The 17,716-nt window shown below is 43.4% G+C and overlaps 1 protein-coding gene across 18 annotated transcripts in view; it reads right to left on the minus strand.

Annotated features, from left to right (window-relative positions):
* The window catches only part of LOC109889082 (dual specificity protein phosphatase CDC14AB), a 67,186-nt gene that overhangs the window by 38,727 nt on the left and 10,743 nt on the right, over window positions 1-17,716 (minus strand). For all 18 annotated transcript variants that reach the window (XR_004209655.1, XR_004209656.1, XR_004209654.1 and 15 more), the window contains 2 exons: window positions 15,819-15,898; window positions 11,807-11,873 (listed from right to left, as the gene is read on the minus strand). Coding sequence is in view for 15 of the 18 variants with exons in the window: in XM_031822488.1 (XP_031678348.1) it covers window positions 11,807-11,873; window positions 15,819-15,898 (147 nt within the window). In the remaining 3 variants the exon portion in view is untranslated. The remainder of the gene's footprint in view (window positions 1-11,806; window positions 11,874-15,818; window positions 15,899-17,716) is intronic.

Genomic DNA, 17,716 nt, shown 5'->3' on the forward strand with positions numbered 1-17,716 from the left:
CCAGCCCATTAAAAAAAAAAAAATGTGCAGCTGATCTGGCATTTGCCAGAATTGCTAGATGTCCAACCCTGCTCCTCACATAACACCGACATGAGCTACTCTGTTACGCATTTCCTTTCCAGTCAGGCCATTACAGGCACTCATCACACAGCTTCATATCACCATTCCCCTGTACCAGTTTAATAAGACTTGAGTAGTTTATTAAGGCTTTAGTTGAAACATTGTTAGTGAACTTTGCAACCATTTAGTCGCATTTTGCGACTGTTGTGGATACAGGTATTCTGTGTGTGTGTCCTGTGTGTGTGTGTGTGTGTGTATTAATTTTCTCTCCTTCTCCCCTCCTCACAGGTGGCAATCATTCCCCAATCAGTCGCTAATCAGAAGACACACCATCTCCTGTTTCCATTGCCCATTCACATTCCCTTGGTTTAAAAACCCTGTTAATTGTTTTCTCGGGAGCTCAATCTCTCTGTCAATATCTCTGTAAAACAATCTCTCGGTAGTTCTCTTGTTTGTTTTAGCATCTCCAGATCACTTTGTCCCCACCTGTGAGTATTGTTTGTGTTATGGTGTTTGACGGTGGGAAAAGGGGGTACAAGACAAGTCGCCCATGGGCATACACTACCTGTAGGTAAACTTAGTTTAAAAACACTAGTTAGAACGGGGCGGACCACCCACTGTATTTTTGGTTAGTTAGCTGTATTGAAGTAGGCTAGTCTATCTTAGGGGTATTTTTGGATACTTATTATTTATTTCCTTGGGTCCAGCTCAGCCCCCCCCCCCCCCCCTTACCGTGTGTTTTCAAATAAACCCAGAGTGTTTGACGGTAATTAAGTTGTCTGTGGTTTTTCGTTCTCACTGATACTTTGTCACTATTATACTTTGCATGAGTTATGTTACGGGTCTCGTTACCATTCCCCCCTAGACTGCCGGGCCAAAGGGATTCGTAACAGAGTGCAGTCGGGAAGTATTCAGACCCCTTGACTTTTCCCACTTTTTTCCCCCTTCACATTTGTTACGTTATTCTAAAATTGATTCAATTGTCGTCGTCCCCCAATCAAATATACACACAATACCCCATAATAACGAAACCAAAAATGTTTGCAAATCTATTATAAATAAAACTGAAATATATTTTCAGAAGTATTCAGACCCTTCACTTCAGCAATTACAGCCTCGAGTCATCATGGGTATGATGCTACAAGATTGGCAAACCTGCATTTGGGGAGTTTTTCCCATTATTCTCCGCAGATCTTCTCAAGCTCTGCCTGGTTGGATGGGGAGCGTTGCTGCACAGCTATTTTCAGGTCTCTTCAGAGATGTTCGATTGGGTTTAAGTCCAGGCTCTGGCTGGGTCACTTAAGGACATTCAAAGACTTGTCTAGAAGCTACTCCTGCATTGTCTTGGCTGTGTGCTTAGGGTCGTTGTCCTGTTGGAAGGTGAACCTTTGCCCCAGCCCTGAGGTCCTGAGCACTCTGGAGCAGGTTTTCATCAAGGATCTCTCTGTACTTTGTTCCGTTCATCTTTCCCTCGATCCTGACTACTCTTCCAGTCCCTGCCACTGAAAAACATCCCCACAGAATGATGCTGCCACCACCATGCTTCAGAGTAGGGATGGTGCCAGGTTTCCTCCAGACGTGACGCTTGGCATTTAGACCATAGTGTTCAATCTTGGTTTCATCAGACCAGAGAATCTTGTTTCTCATGGTCTGAGTGTCCTTTAGGTGCCTTTTACTAAGGAGTGGCTAGCGTCTGGCCGTGGTCTGGCAGTGGTTAAGGGCGCTGTACTGCAGCGCCAGCTGTGCCATCAGAGTCCCTGGGTTCGCGCCCAGGCTCTGTCGTAACCGGCCGCGACCGGGAGGTCCGTGGGGCGACACACAATTGTCCTAGCGTCGCCCGGGTTAGGGAGGGCTTGGTCGGTAGGGGTGTCCTTGTCTCATCAGGCACCAGCGACTCCTGTGGCGGGTGGGCTGGGCGCAGTGTGCGCTAACCAAGGTGGCCAGGTGGACGGTGTTTCCTACGGCGCATTGGTGCGGCTGGCTTCCGGGTTGGATGCACGCTGTGTTAAGAAGCAGTTGGTTGGGTTGTGTATCGGAGGACGCATGACTTTCAACCTTCGTCTCTCCCGAGCCCGTACGGGAGTTGTAGCGATGAGACAAGATAGTAGCTACTACAACAATTGGATACCACGAAATTGGGGAGAAAAAAAAAAGAAAACAAAAAAAATCAATTTAAGAATAATGGCCACTGTGTTCTAGGGACCTTAGATTTTTTTATAATTTATAAAAAACAATGAAATGTCAAATCACTTTATAAAACAGAAAGGCAGAGTGTAGGAGACTACCCCGTTCAGACAGGGAAACAGAGTGGACAAAAAAAGCACACAAACATTGAATATGTGAACGTGCCGTGGGCACGTGCATGCAGTCTTTTTCCATCCCCTATTCTCCCTGCCAGATCTGTAGTGTTGACCGCTGTCTGTGAGCTGCTCTCTCCCCCAGGCCTGTGTTAAGTACCTTTTCTCAGTTCTCCTGGGCAGTAGGTTCCATAGTGAATGAAGCCCTCTGCCAGCCACAGTAAACAGTGAAAATGTACTACTCCTGCTCTGTACCATGTTAAGGTGTACAAAGGAAGGAGATCCCTTTAAAAACTCAAGGATCCACTCTTTATTTGTTTGTTGCCTAAAATGACTTCTAACTGCCTGCAGCAAGGATATGCAATATTCTTGATACCATTTGAAAGGAAACACTTTGAAGTTTGGAATGTGAGAGGAATGTAGGAGAATGTAACATTGTATTTTCTTTTACAAGATCTAAATAAAAAAATATATGTTTTTGTTGTATCATCATCTATGTACATTTGTGTGTGTGTGTACCACGGTTTTCGTTAGGAAAATTAGGCGCCGGACAACGTGACCTGCAAGATTTTAATTTACCAGACATTCAAGAAATTTACCGAACATCCATATGCATTGGGTGTGTACGGCTTTAGGACGTTTAGGACATTTAGATTATGGTCATTCATCAGAATAAAAAAGTAGCCTCAAGTTGTAATAAAATAAAAGTATAATGACCTTATACCAACGACAGGCTTTATTGAAAAGTTGTCTTCCTCCCCGCTATAAAAACATTTATCCTCGTAGAACAAGTTGCTGACACAGTAATACCGGAGCCGTAAAATCCTTGATTTCATACATGTAAACATCAGAAGCCTCCTCCCTTAGTTTATTTTACTCACTGCTTTAGCACACTCCACCAACCCTGATGTCCTTGCCATGTCTGAATCCTGGCTCAGGAAGGCCACCAAAAATGCTGAGATTTCCATCCAACTACAACATTTTCCGTCAAGATAGAACTGCCAAACGGGGAGGAGTCTCCCTTATAGATATTATCCTGACCAACTTGCCCTCCAAATACAACTCTGCTGGTTTTCAATCAGGATCTTAGGGATCACTGCCTCATCGCCTGCATCCATTATGGGTCCGCGGTCAAACGACCACCTGATCACTGTCAAACACTTCTGCAAGCAGGCACCTTTCTAACCGACCTGGCCCGGGCATCCTGGAAGGATATTGACCTCATCCCGTCAGTAGAGGATGCCTGGTTGTTCTTACAAGTAATTTCCTCACAATTTTAAAAAGCATGCCACTTTCCAAAAATGTAGTACTAAAAACAGATATAGCCCTTGGTTCACTCCAGACCTGACTGCCCCCAACCAGCACAAAAACATCCTGTGGCGTACTGCGATATGCAACTTTTCAGGGAAGTCAGGAACCAACACTCAGTCAGTCAGGAAAGCAAAGTCTAGCTTTTTCAAACAGAAATTTGCATCCTGTAGCTCTAACTCCAAAACATTTTGGGACACTGTAAAGTCCATGGAGAACAAGAGCACCTCCTCCCAGCTGCCCACTGCACGGAGGCTAGGAAACACTGTCACCACTGATAAATCCACGATAATTTCAATAAGCATCTCTACGGCTGGCCATGCTTTCCTCCTGGCTACCCCAACCAACAGCTCCACACCCCCTGCAGGTACTTGCCTAAGCCTCCCAGCTTCTCCTTCACCCAAATCCAGATAGCAGATGTTCTGAAAGAGCTGCAAAACCTGGACCCGTACAAATCAGCTGGGCTAGACAATCTGGACCCTCTAACATTATCCGCCATCATTGTTGCAACCCCTATTACTAGTCTGTTCAACCTCTCTTTCGTTTCGTCCGAGATTCCAAAAGATTGGAAAGCTGCCACGGTCATCCCCCACTCGAGACCCAAACTGTTACAGACCTATATCCATCCTGCCCTGCCTTTCTAAAGTCTTTGAAAGCAATGTTAAACAGATCACAGATCATTTTGAATCCCACCGTACCTTCTCCGCTGTGCAATCCGGTTTCCGAGCTGGTCATGGGTGCACTTCAGCCACGCTCAAGATACTAAACGATATCATAACCGCCATCGATAAAAGACAGTACTGTGCAGCAGCACCACATTCTTATCGGCAGACTCAACAGTCTTGGCTTCTCAAATGACTGCTTCACCAACTACTTCTCTGATAGAGTTCAGTGTGTCAAATTGGAGGGCCTGTTGTCCAGACCTCTGGCAGTCTCTATGGGGGTACCACAGGCTTCAATTCTCGGGGCGACTTTTCTCTGTATATATCCACGATGTCGCTCTTGCTGCGGATGATTCCTTGATCCAAATCTACGCAGGCGACCCCATTCTGTATACATCTGGCCCTTCTTTGGACACTGTTAACAAACCTCCAAACGAGCTTCAATGCCATACAACACTCATTCCGTGGCCTCCAACTGCTCTTAAACGCTAGTAAAACAAAACGCATGCTATTCAACCGATCGCTGCCCACACCCGCCCAGCATCACAACTCTGGACGGTTCGGACTTAAAATATGTGGACAACTACAAATTCCAAGGTGTTTGGCTAGACTAAACTCTAGAATCGGCTTCCTATTTCGCAACAAAGCCTCCTTCACTCACGCTACCAAACATACCCTCGTAAAACTGACCATCCTACCGATCCTCGACAATGCCATTTACAAAATAGCCTCCAACACTCTACTCAGCAAACTGGATGCAGTCTATCACAGTGCCATCCGTTTTGTCACCAAAGCCCCATATACCACCCACCACTGCAACTTATATGCTCTCGTCGGCTGGCCCTCGCTACATATTCACCGCCAGACCCACTGGCTCCAGGTCATCTAAGGCTTTGCTAGGTAAAGCTCCGCCTTATCTCAGCTCACTGGTAACCATAACACCTACCCGTAGCATGCGCTCCAGCAGGTATATCTCACTGGTCATCCCCAAAGCCAACACCTCTATGGCTGCCTTTCCTTCCAGTTCTCTGCTTCCAATAACTGGAAAGTTGGAGACTCATATCTCCCTCACTAACTTGAAGCATCAGCTATCTGAGCAGCTTACCAATCGTTGAAGCTTTACATAGCCCATCTGTAAATAGCCCATCCAACTGCCTACCTCATCCCCATGTTGTTTATATTTACTTTTTGCACACCAGTATTTCTACTTGCACATCATCTGCACATCTATCACTCGTGTTAATTTGCTAAATTGTAATTACTTCGCTACTATGGCCTATTTATTGCCTTACCTCCTTACTCCATTTGCACACACCGTACATAGATTTTTCAATTGTGTTATTGACTGTACTTTTGTTTATCCCATGTGCAACTGTTGTTTTTTGATGCACTGCTTTGCTTTATCTTGGCCAGGTCGCAGTTATAAATGAGAACCTGTTCTCAACTAGCCTACCTGGTTAAAAGGTGAAAAAAAAAAATATATACAAATACTGGATTTTGGTTTAAAATGTATAATTTCTGAACGACCTGGCCTATGTTATTTGTATGAACAGTTTAATTAATAAATGACAAAACACAGCAGTTTCAAATTACAATTTAGGCCTCTAATTTCATTTAGCCCAACGCACTCAAGGCGGCCACAAAATGACGTTATAAAACTGTTGTTGGACAATCAAATCCGATATGAAAATAAACATTTGTTAAGGCTGGTTCATTGAGAGAAAGCTTATTTTACAATGCCCCTGTGAAACGAGGCCAGCGCCATGCATTTAAGGTAACATGCTAATTCATATTATGTTTATTGTCATTTGAAATATCGTGGGGTCATGACTGGTGTCATGTGTGATATAGTTGGCTTGTTGATAACTCTGTTTCATGCAATAGGCATCCTAATGATTGCAACTCTCCAATGTGACTAGTTGGCAACAATGTTGATACATGATACACATTATTACTCAAGTTTTGGAATGGATTGATAGACTATATACTATACATGACACAGGGGCAGCATATGTTGATCTGGCCTAGGGTGGTAGCAGAACTGCTAGGACTGGGCCTGATGAACACAATGTGCTTCTAATTTACTTGCGTTTGCAGCAGACCTTTGCCTGATCAAAGAGAACAGTTGGGAAGTAAAAACTGTCAACTCCTTGGAAAAGCTTTACGCCCATCAGCCTCGTTACTTTGTCCTCAAGGCACGATCGTGAGGCAGTCTGTCGGTTTTGAAAAAATAATCTCCTCGGCGGGAACAGTGGACACAGGGATAATCAACACAATTTATGCCAATTTTGCCCAGTCAGGGAACACTTAGCTATAGTGCCTATGAGGACCTCACGTCTTTTGCGTGAGTAAAAATAGAACACACCCAACACTAATTTCCAAGCAGCTTGAGGATTTATTAGCCCATTTGCCTTTGAAGTTGAAGCACATCAACTGGTATTTCCATGAATGAATAAAAAGCATTATTTTGCAATGGATTTATTCATTTTTCTCCAGACATCTTAATGGATCAGCTTTCATACATACAATATTTGTTTTTCATGTATATACAGTGGAAGTCAGAAGTTTACATACACCTTAGCCAAATAAATTTAAACTCAGTTTCACAATTCCTGACATTTAATCCCAGTAAAAAATTCCCTGTCTTAGGTCAGTTAGGATCACTACTTTTATTTTAAGAAAATGAAATGTCAGAATAATAGTAGAGAGATGTATGATGTATTTCAGCTTTTATTTATTTCATCACATTCCCAGTGGGTAAGACGTTTACATACACTCAATTAGTATTTGGTATCATTACCTTTAAGTTGTTTAACTTGGGTCAAACGTTTTGGGTAGCCTTCCACAAGCTTCACACAATTAGTTGGTTGAATTTTGACCCATTCCTCCTGACAGAGCTGGTGTAACAGTCAAGTTTGTAGGCCTCCATGCTCGCACACACTTTTTCAGTTCTGCCCACACATTTTATGGGATTGAGGTCAGGGCTTTGTTATGGCCACTCCAATACCTTTACTTTGTTGCGCTTATGCCATTTTGCCACAAATTTGGAAGTATGCTTGGGGTCATTGTCCATTTGGAAGACCCATTTACAACCACGCTTTACCTTCCTGACGGATGTCTTGATGTTGCTTCAAAATATCCACAATTTTCCTACCTCATGAGGCCATCTATTTTGTGAAGTGCACCAGTCCCTCCTGCAGCAAAGCACCCCCACAACATGATTCTGTCACCCCCGTGCTTCACGGTTGGGACGTTGACTCAAATTAAGTTAATTAGCCTATCAGAAGCTTCTAACGCCACAACATCATTTTCTGGAATTGTCCGAGCTGTTTAAAAGGCACAGTCAACTTAGTGTATGTAAACTTCTGACCCACTGGAATTGTGATACAGTGAATTATAAGTGAAACAATCTGTCTTTAAACAATTGTTGGGAAAATTACTTGTCTCATGCATTGCGAAAACTATAGTTTGATAACAAGAAATTTGTGGAGTGGTTGAAAATTTTGTTAAACGTAAACTTCCGACTTCAACTGAAAAAAAGTACAAATTTTTTGTATCCAAAAGACAGCATTTACCGGTGTGTTTTTTATTTTTTATTTTATTTCACCTTTATTTAATCAGGTAGGCTAGTAGCGAACGGTTGAAAAGCATGCATTTGGTTTTACTAGCGTTTAAGAGCAGTTGGAGACCACGGAAGGAGTGTTGTATGGCATTGAAGCTCGTTTGGAGGTTAGATAGCACAGTGTCCAAGGAAGGGCCAGAAGTATACAGAATGGTGTCGTCTGCATAGAAGTGGATCAGGGAATTGCCCGCAGCAAGAGCAACATCATTGGTATATACAGAGAAAAGAGTCGGCCCGAGAATTGAACCCTGTGGCACCCCCATAGAGACTGCCAGAGGACCGGACAACATGCCCTCCGATTTGACACACTGAACTCTGTCTGCAAAGTAGTTGGTGAACCAGGCAAGGCAGTCATTAGAAAAACAGAGGCTACTGAGTCTGCCGATAAGAATATGGTGATTGACAGAGTCGAAAGCCTTGGCCAGGTCGATGAAGACGGCGACACAGTGTGTCAAGTGATTAATTCTTCAGCACAGTGGCATGCTAATGAGGGCACTGGGAGAAGCCTGAGCAGAGAAACAGCCAAACAGTGAATCATGGAACAGATCACCGTGATTAGAACCGAAACAGCCTGTAATTAACACAACAGGCTGCCGTCTGAGCCAACACCATACATTAGAGACTCACAGCATTACAGGACCATAACGAGGTGTGGAAATGGGTGCTTAAAGCACCAGCAAAACAGCAACGAAGGGAAGTAGGCAAGTTGTTCTGAGGGCTATATACTAGCCTATACCAGGACTTGTATACATTTCATGACAATTAACAAAGCAAGTTTAAATTCACCCCAAAACCTCATTTCAAATAAATGGGCACTGGAATTTAAAATCTCCCCTAAATTTCAATAGCGCCACGGATTAAGTTGTTATTCCCTGCCTCTCACAATGCGAAGAGACATTCCCTAGGTTTTTGGGGAGTGATGTAGTGGGGTAGGTGGGCGCTAGGGCCTTTTGGGTGAAAATGGCAGAAAAAGCTGGAATATGCAGAGGGATCTGAGACATTCCTGTCCGATGGGTGTTTGACAAATCTTTCTGGAATGACATGGCTAAACACACACACACTGACAAACAGATTCAGCTGTAGTACGTCTCGACTAGAGGTCGACCGATTATTGGAGGACCAAAAAAGCCGATACCGATTAATCGGACGATTTTTATTTATTTATTTGTAATAATGACCATTACAACAATACTGAATTAACACTTATTTTAACTTAATACATAAAGAAAAATCAATTTAGCCTCAAGTAAATAATGAAACATGTTCAATTTGGTTTAAATAATGCAAAAACAAAAGTGTTGGAGAAGAAAGTAAAAGTGCAATATGTGCCATGTAAGAAAGCTAACGTTTCAGTTCCTTGCTCAGAACATGAGAACATATGAAAGCTGGTGGTTCCTTTAAATATTCCCAGGTAAGTCTTCAATATTCCCAGGTAAGAAGTTTTAGGTTGTAGTTATAGAAATTATAGGACTATTTCCCTCTATAGCATTTGTATTTCATTAACCTTTGACTATTGGATGTTCTTAGCGACACTATAGTATTGCCAGTGTAACAGTATATCTTCCGTCCCTCTCCTCGCTCCTCCCTGGGCTCGAACCAGCAACACAACGACAACAGCCAACATCAAAGCAGTGTTACCCATGCAGAGCAAGGGAAACAACTACTAGAAGGCTCAGAGCGAGTGATGTTTGAAACGCTATTAGCGCGCTAACTAGCCAGCCCTTTCACTTCGATTACATCAGCCTCATCTCGGGAGTTGATAGGCTTGAAGTCAAACAGCGCAATGCTTGACGCACAATGAAGAGCTGCTAGCAAAACGCACGAAAGTGCTGTTTGAATGAATGTTTACGCGCCTGCTTCTGCCTACCACCGCTCAGTCAGATACTTAGATACTTGTATGCTCAGTCAGATTATATGCAATGCAGGACATGTTAGATAATATCTAGTAATATCAACCATGTAGTTAACTAGTGTTTACGATTGATGGTTTTTTACAAGATTAATGCTAGCTAGCAACTTAACTTGGCTTACTGCATTCGCGTAACAGGCAGTCTCCTTGTGGAGTGGAACGAGAGAGAGGCAGGTCGTTATTGCGTTGGACCAGTTGAAGATCAGTTGAAAATCTGTCGTTCTGCCCCTGAACGAGGCAGTTAACCCACCGTTCCTAGGCCGTCATTGAAAATAAGAATGTGTTCTTAACTGACTTGCCTAGTTAAATAAAGGTATAAAATAGAAAAAAATTATTATATATATTTATATATATATATATTTTTTTAATCGGCGCCCAAAAATACCGATTTCCGATTGCTATGAAAACTTGAAATCAGCCCTAATTAAATCGGCCATTCTGATTAATCGGTTGACCTCTAGTTTCGGCCAAGTGTTGATGCTAAGTACGTAATAAGTTCACATCATCCCATTTTAAAAGGAGGCCCTCCATTCCATGTCAAAACATGGACAGAATCTTTGTAGCTAAAAACACAGCAGAAGCACTGTAAAGCTTTCTCCATGACTTCCAGCAACTAAATGGACCAGGTTTGCACACACTACACAGAAATATACAGGAAAAAAAAGCCTAAGGTGGCACCATAAAGATGTTCTTGGTTTTGTTTGTATAGTTCTCATTCCCTTTTGACCACTAGATTTGCCATTAAATACAGGGAACGTTCTGAGAGACCCTGCATCTACAGGGAACGTTCTACCCAAATACTGACCTCCATGTCTGATCGGAGGAGGATTAGTCAGCCATGATAAGAACAGACCGAGGCACACACTGCCGGCACCATAAGTCCCCAGCTTAGCCACTGTGAGAGAGCGAGCGTGTGTGCCTTCGTCCATGTACCTGCAGGGAAGTGTGCCCCACATGCTGTGCCACGTGAGTCCATGCTACCTTCCTACCGCTCACCATCCCCCCCAACAAAGTAGAACACCCTCGTACCCCATAGACTACACACAACATAGGATCCTCCACCCACCCGGACTACAGAACTCTGCCCTCAGTCTGGGATTATGGTCTTAATAATGCTAGGTCAGGATGTGCGGGCAAAGCTGTAAACAAAGACACTTCTTTAGACTGCTATGGCAGGTTTGTTTGACCATGGAGTCTCAATGCAATTTTGGTTGGATAAAAGCAGGTTATTTAAGCAATAAGACCTGAGGGAGTCTGGTACATGGCCAATATACCACGGCTAAGGACTGTTCTTAAGCACGACAACTCGGAGTGCCTGGATACAGCCGTTAGCCATGGGATATTTGCTATCCCCCGAGGTGCCTTATTGCTATTATAAACTGGTTACCTAAGTAATTAGAGCAGTAAAAATATATGTTTTACGATACACCACGGCTGTCTGCCAAATCAGCATTCAGGCCACGAACCACACAGTTTATAATTGGTCCTATGAGACAGATGAAAAACTTTCATTTGTAACCCCCGTCACACTGCAAGACTCATCCTAACCCATTACGTTGAAATAGGTCTAGATTTCCTCAGTTTAGGCTGAAGGTGTTATTAACTTCAGGTTATGATGCATAAATACCATGTAGATGTTTGGGGTTTCAAATAATTTGGTAACTCATTCAGAATTAAGGTAATTACACATCAACATGTGTAGTTAACCTAAGGACTGAACTAAAATAAGTACTGTGTTTACATTTAGGCTACCATGGTAGTTACTGAGTAACTGAAGACCAGCATCACTTCCTGTAAAGTGTTAGCTTGCCTTGGATATATAAAAAAAGGTGCTTAGAATGGTGATAGAGGGAGGAAGAGGGCGCAGAAGGAAAGCAATCAAGATATGTTACAAAAATTATTAAAGTTCAATTTAACATTACAATAACTCCATAAATACACAACTCACTTTCCGGATTCCTTGTAGGCAGTCGAGAATTGTCAGGTTGTATGTGCAATTTCCAAACGAGGCATCCCTGAAAAACAAAGACATGAAGGCGTGAGTGAACGATTCATTGAAAAATAAGTGAGTGATAAGAGTGTCGCAATGAACACATCAGAGATTGGAAAAACTGGAGCCCACACATGGGCACTTTATAGGTAGAGCTATGGGTGGATAACAGGGGTATACAAGGTGCTCTTTGAATAGGGTAAGCTATATATTCTCCATATTTTCCTAAGTACTTCAGAGAGATTGGCAGAGGACAGCCAATGTAGCATCCTCATAACAACCTTTCAGACACACCCATATCAGATTCAAAATACAGCAAACATCCCCATTTGAAACAGGGCTCTGTATATTCATGGTGCAAAGCGGAAGACGTTCTCCATGTTCTTATGGGGATGTTGCGTGCCGAGTTGGCCCTGAGAGAGGACACCAGACAATGTGGGAGAGATCTTTCTAGAGATATCCTTCACAAAATCCAAGCATTTGCATTGCAGCCCTATTTGGCCTAGCCAATAACATAGTTTGTCTCAAAAACACATTTCCGCACACACAAACTGAATGTACATTATGCGCAAGTTTACTTGATTCCTCATTTCATATGCATATTGTAGATGGCAGAAAGAATCTGGGTCAAAGTCAGCTGTTGTGTTCCCTTTCCACTCTTGGAGTGAAGCTGCAGGCTGTGAGCGTTCTGCTACTGACAAGCGCATCAACGTGAATGGGAGAAGTTCAACCAAGAACCTTCAAGAGGCCACCTACACAAAGCAGTGCGGTGGAAGCATGAGGAGCTCAGTTACCGTGACACCACACACAAACAGACATTCACACACAGAAAAAACATTTGTGCATGTGTGTGATTATATGCCACAATGTGTTGAGTCTCTGTATCGTAATGTGTATCAATGTACTGCTGTGCATGTGTGAGTCAGTCCGTTTCCCTGTCATGACAGTGTAGCAATACCATCTCAAAATCCAGTCTGCACACAGCTAAAATAAGTCAACCACTAATTAGTAGGGCTGTGATGATAGCAGTACCGTAATAGTTTTTCCATGTAAAAAATTTAAACACAAAGCAGGTCAAACTCCTTGGTCCTTTAAAAACCTGCAGTATGTAAAATATTGTGTTATATAGCTTGGAAAATAAATAAATGTGACTCTGGATGACAAAATAATGATAATTGTTGCCAACATTTGGGCTGTTTCTCTAAACAATTCAAATCCGCTTCGTATTTTATTTCCTTGCCACAATACTAGTGAATATCGCAATACAGGTATTGTCCCTGCCCTACTAATTATGGGAGCTGAGGATCGGGGTACAGTCTGTCCCTCCATCACCCCCTCCCGCCATCCTAGCTTGCGAACATTCTAACCACACTGACTGACCCTCTGAAGGGAACCACTGGGGAGAGATGGAGGAAAAGTCAAGGTCAAAGGCCCAGTTAGAAATAGACTTTCTAAAAGTAGCTCAGAGATATCCATCAAACCCAGTTCAAAATGAAACTAAAAAAAAGTGCTGGCTTCGCAGAGTGGAGGGAGGAGGGTTGGTCCAGCCTCTTTACACAACTATGTAAAACGAGGCCTATATGCTGTAGTTTAGTTGGGAATGAACACATAGCTCTTAAAGCAATTCAAATTGCTGTTTGACTTTAGTCGTTTGTGTTCGTAATTCCTCAAGCTACCACTGGGGGAAATGAAAATTACAGTTTAAAGTGATGGAGCAGAGAGCCTAATAATGGAATGATGAACGCCATCCCCTTCTTCGCCCTTCTCCCCTTGTTCATTTTTCATCAATTTCAACATATTATGCAAGTGCCATCCCATTTGCTAGAGGCCCATTACAACTGGTCAAGTAAACTGTCAAAAGCTCCATTCTCTCTCCAAACAAGCAGGCAGGTTGAGACAAGCCCGCAGGGCCAATATCTGTCACTATCATAACTCAAGCCAACAATACCCAAATCAATCCTAGAGCCTGGCTGCCAACCCGTGTCACAGGTCAATTAATCACAGTCTTTGTTGACAAAACAAGTAACGAAAGCAGTCATATAGGTCAATTTAGTGGCAGAGAGTGGCAGAGAGTGGGTAAAACATTGACATGCCTTCACTTCATTTACCAGACGACGTAACCTCACTCAGTCCCTTTCCCGCAACACATTAAATGTTCCCCTCCACCCAAATTCCTGACCTCCATGTGGAGTTGGGTTGGAATGCCAATGGGACTGTGGTCATGAGGGTGTGACTCACTCCACAGTTCATTAGGAAAGAGCTGGTGAGATAAGGCTATTTGCTACAGACTCGAGTATAGCCAACACACACGACTATAGCCTCGTTCCTGGTATTTGTTCAAGGAAAAAGGTCAAACTAACACTGAGGTGAACAATTGCAAAAACAATCCTAACCAATCCTAAAATTATAGCTTGGAAAACAGTAGCCCCATCCTCATAATTCAAAATGAAAGAGCTATCGATTCTAAACAGTCCACTCCATCCAGATGCATGACAACTGTTTGTTTGTGTTATGACGAGACAAACAAACCAGGCTAACATCAGGATTAAAAAATGTGTGCACGTAACAGCGGTGTGAGTGATATAACATTATTGTTTATTCCATTTTCCACTTTCACTCCTCTGAAATGTCTTCCAATCCTATTAAAAAGTGTGAGTCTGCTGATCCACAATAGGCATAGATATCTTATGCTACGGGAAAGCAGATCAGTCCATGTTATGCTATATATCCAGAGTAAAAAACAAATGTGTGTTCTGTTTCAGAGTAGGGCAGATCTAATAACTGAAGAAAATGTTTTGGCTAAACTTGTAGGATATAAAAAATGTTTCGTCATTGCCACAAACCTACCTGGGAAAACTACAGACCGTACTATATGAAGTATAATTACTTTCCGAGAGGGCATCGAATCTGTTTTCAGGTCTAATACCTGACCTGGTTGAACGACACGAGACACTCCGGAAGTTATTTGAGCAGTCAAAAGTTTGGGACCCACCTACTCATTTAAGGCTTTTTCTTTATTTTTACTATTTTCTACATTGTCGCTGGATGTGATACAGCCTGGAATCGAACCAGGGACTGTAGTGACTCCTCTTGCACTGAGATGCAGTGCCTTAGACCGCTGCGCCATTCGGGAGCCCAGTTCCATATATTTGTATTTGTTTAACACTTTTTGGGGTTACTACATAATTCCATTAAATAATATGTTAATTCATATGTTAATTCATAGTTCACTATTATTCACTATTATTATTCTACAATGTAGAAAATAGTTAAAAAAAAAGAAAAACCCTGGAATGAGTAGGTGTCCAAACTTTTGAATGATACTGTATACACACAGGCCCAATCTACTGTAAGACACACACATCCTGTTAATAAGAGGATGAAGACACAGAGGGAGCTGTGACCCGGGCCTGTCTTGTCAGGTGGCGCTGTGACCCGGGCCTGTCTTGTCAGGTGGCGCTGTGACCCGGGCCTGTCTTGTCAGGTGGCGCTGTGACCCGGGCCTGTCTTGTCAGGTGGCGCTGTGACCCGGGCCTGTCTTGTCAGGTGGCGCTGTGACCCGGGCCTGTCTTGTCAGGTGGCGCTGTGACCCGGGCCTGTCTTGTCAGGTAGCGCTGTGACCCGGGCCTGTCTTGTCAGGTAGCGCTGTGACCCGGGCCTGTCTTGTCAGGTGGCGCTGTGACCCGGGCCTGTCTTGTCAGGTAGCGCTGTGACCTGGGCCTGTCTTGTCAGGTGGCGCTGTGACCCGGGCCTGTCTTGTCAGGTGGCGCTGTGACCCAGGTGTTTGTCAGGTGCAGCCGTGAGCTGGGTCTTTGTCAGGTGCAGCCGTGACCTGGGTCTTTGTCAGGTGCGGCTGTGATGTAAGGCAATTAGCCAAGATGTGCTTCCTAGACAATTATCAAATGATTGTTTCTGTGGTTAGAAATCATGCTGCTGTGTGGTAGAGTGGACATGGCTGGTCTGGTATTACCTGAAGGGAAGATATGACGCATTGGAGCCTGAGATCAGAGCCCTGTAGGCCTCCTCTGGGGTCTTCTTTAGGTAGATGACCTGGTAGATAGACAGAAGAGAGAGAAGAGAAAGACAAAAAGAAAGAGTAAGAGAGAGTAAGAGAGAGCGAGACAGAGGAAGTGTGAGAGAACGCAGTTAGTAAACCATGGCTTGGAATCACTGAAGCCACAGTTCATTCCCTCATTTTGGTAATCCTTCAGCTTCCTGATTTACTCTGGTTTTGAAAATATTTGTTCTTAGAGCACTAATATAAAACAGGGAATGTAACAAGGACAGGTAATATAACAGGGAGAGGGAGACACGGTGTCACATGAGATTCCCCAGGCATCCGCCTAAATAGGCCAGTAAGGGGCCAGACGGCATGGTCACAACACCACAGGCTCTCCAAATGGAAGCCATACATAAACACACGGTAGCCAACTCATATCCATCCACGAAAAGTGCTGCTCTCCCAACCCCAGGTCAGAAAAGCAGGGCTCATCTGAATCAACACCTCTGCATCCCACATCCATACAAGGAGTTGTAACGACAGAGTGGAGGGCAGAGACAAGCAACACATCTGCCATTTCATTTCCACTGAAGAAGTAGAGAATTAAGCAGAACTATGAACAAAGTAAACGAAGAACGTAAACAAACCCTCTGGAAATAACAAAACTGGTCTCAGAGCATTACATATTATTCTGTACGTAAATCCCGGACACTCCATTTAAAAAAATATGAATTCAACATGTAAAGTATTGGTCCCATGTTTCATGAGCTGATATAAAAGATCCCAGAAATCAGCCATACACACAAAAAGCTTACTCAAGTTGTGCGCAAATTTGTTTCCATCCCCATTAGTGAACATTTCTCCTTTGCCAAGAGATTCCATCCATCTGACAGGTGTGGCATATCAAGAAGCTGATTAACAGCATGATCATTATACTGGTGCACCTTGTGTTGGGGACAATAAAAGGCCACTCAAATGTGTAGATGTCACAGAACACAATGCCACTGATGTCTCAAATTCTGAGCGAGAGCGCAACTACATGCTGACTGCAGGAATGTCCACCAGAGCTGTTGCCAGAGAATTGAATGCTCATTTCTCAACCATAAGCCACCTCCAAAATTATTTGATAGAATTTGGCACTTAGTCCAACCGGCCTCACAACTGCAGACCACGTGTATGGCGTCATGTGGGCGAGAGGTTTGCTGATGTCAACGTTGTGATAAGAGTCCCCCATGGTGGCAGTGGGGTTATGGGCAGGCATAAGCTACGGACAACGAACACAATTGCATTTTATCGATTGCAATTTGAATGCACAGAGATACCGTGATGAGATCCTGAGGCCCATTGTTGTGCGAATCATTCACCGCCATCACCTCAACTTTCAGCATGATCATGCTGTGACCAACAGATGCATATCTGTATTCCCGGTCATGTGAAATCCATACATCAGGGCCTAATGAATTTATTTCAATTGATTTCTTTCTTTCTATGAACTCTAACAGGTCCGACCAGACCTGGTGTGAAAATGTTGAATGGAAGATTTGTCTTGAAGGAGGCTTGTATGGGAGAGTGGGCTTGTGTATGCAGCTTGTATATCAGTAGGTCTGGTGACATGGAGGCCAAGCAGTGCATGAAGCCTGTGTCCCCTCAGCAAATAGAACAGAGCTTTGTTATTGCTGCTCCCACTTCATGAAATATTCACCAGTCAGACAACTGGATACTGCTGAAATGCACCAGCTTAAATTCTACTGCTGGTGTCTGTGTGTGTGTGTGTTGTCCCACGTGACACAGAATTTGGAGTCCCACAGGGACAGCTGTTCGTCCCACACATATAATTCTCTTGGGTTCAAAGCGGGTCATTTGTATTA

The sequence above is a fragment of the Oncorhynchus kisutch genome, linkage group LG4 (assembly GCF_002021735.2).
Source record: "Oncorhynchus kisutch isolate 150728-3 linkage group LG4, Okis_V2, whole genome shotgun sequence".
NCBI classification, from domain to species: domain Eukaryota; kingdom Metazoa; phylum Chordata; class Actinopteri; order Salmoniformes; family Salmonidae; genus Oncorhynchus; species Oncorhynchus kisutch.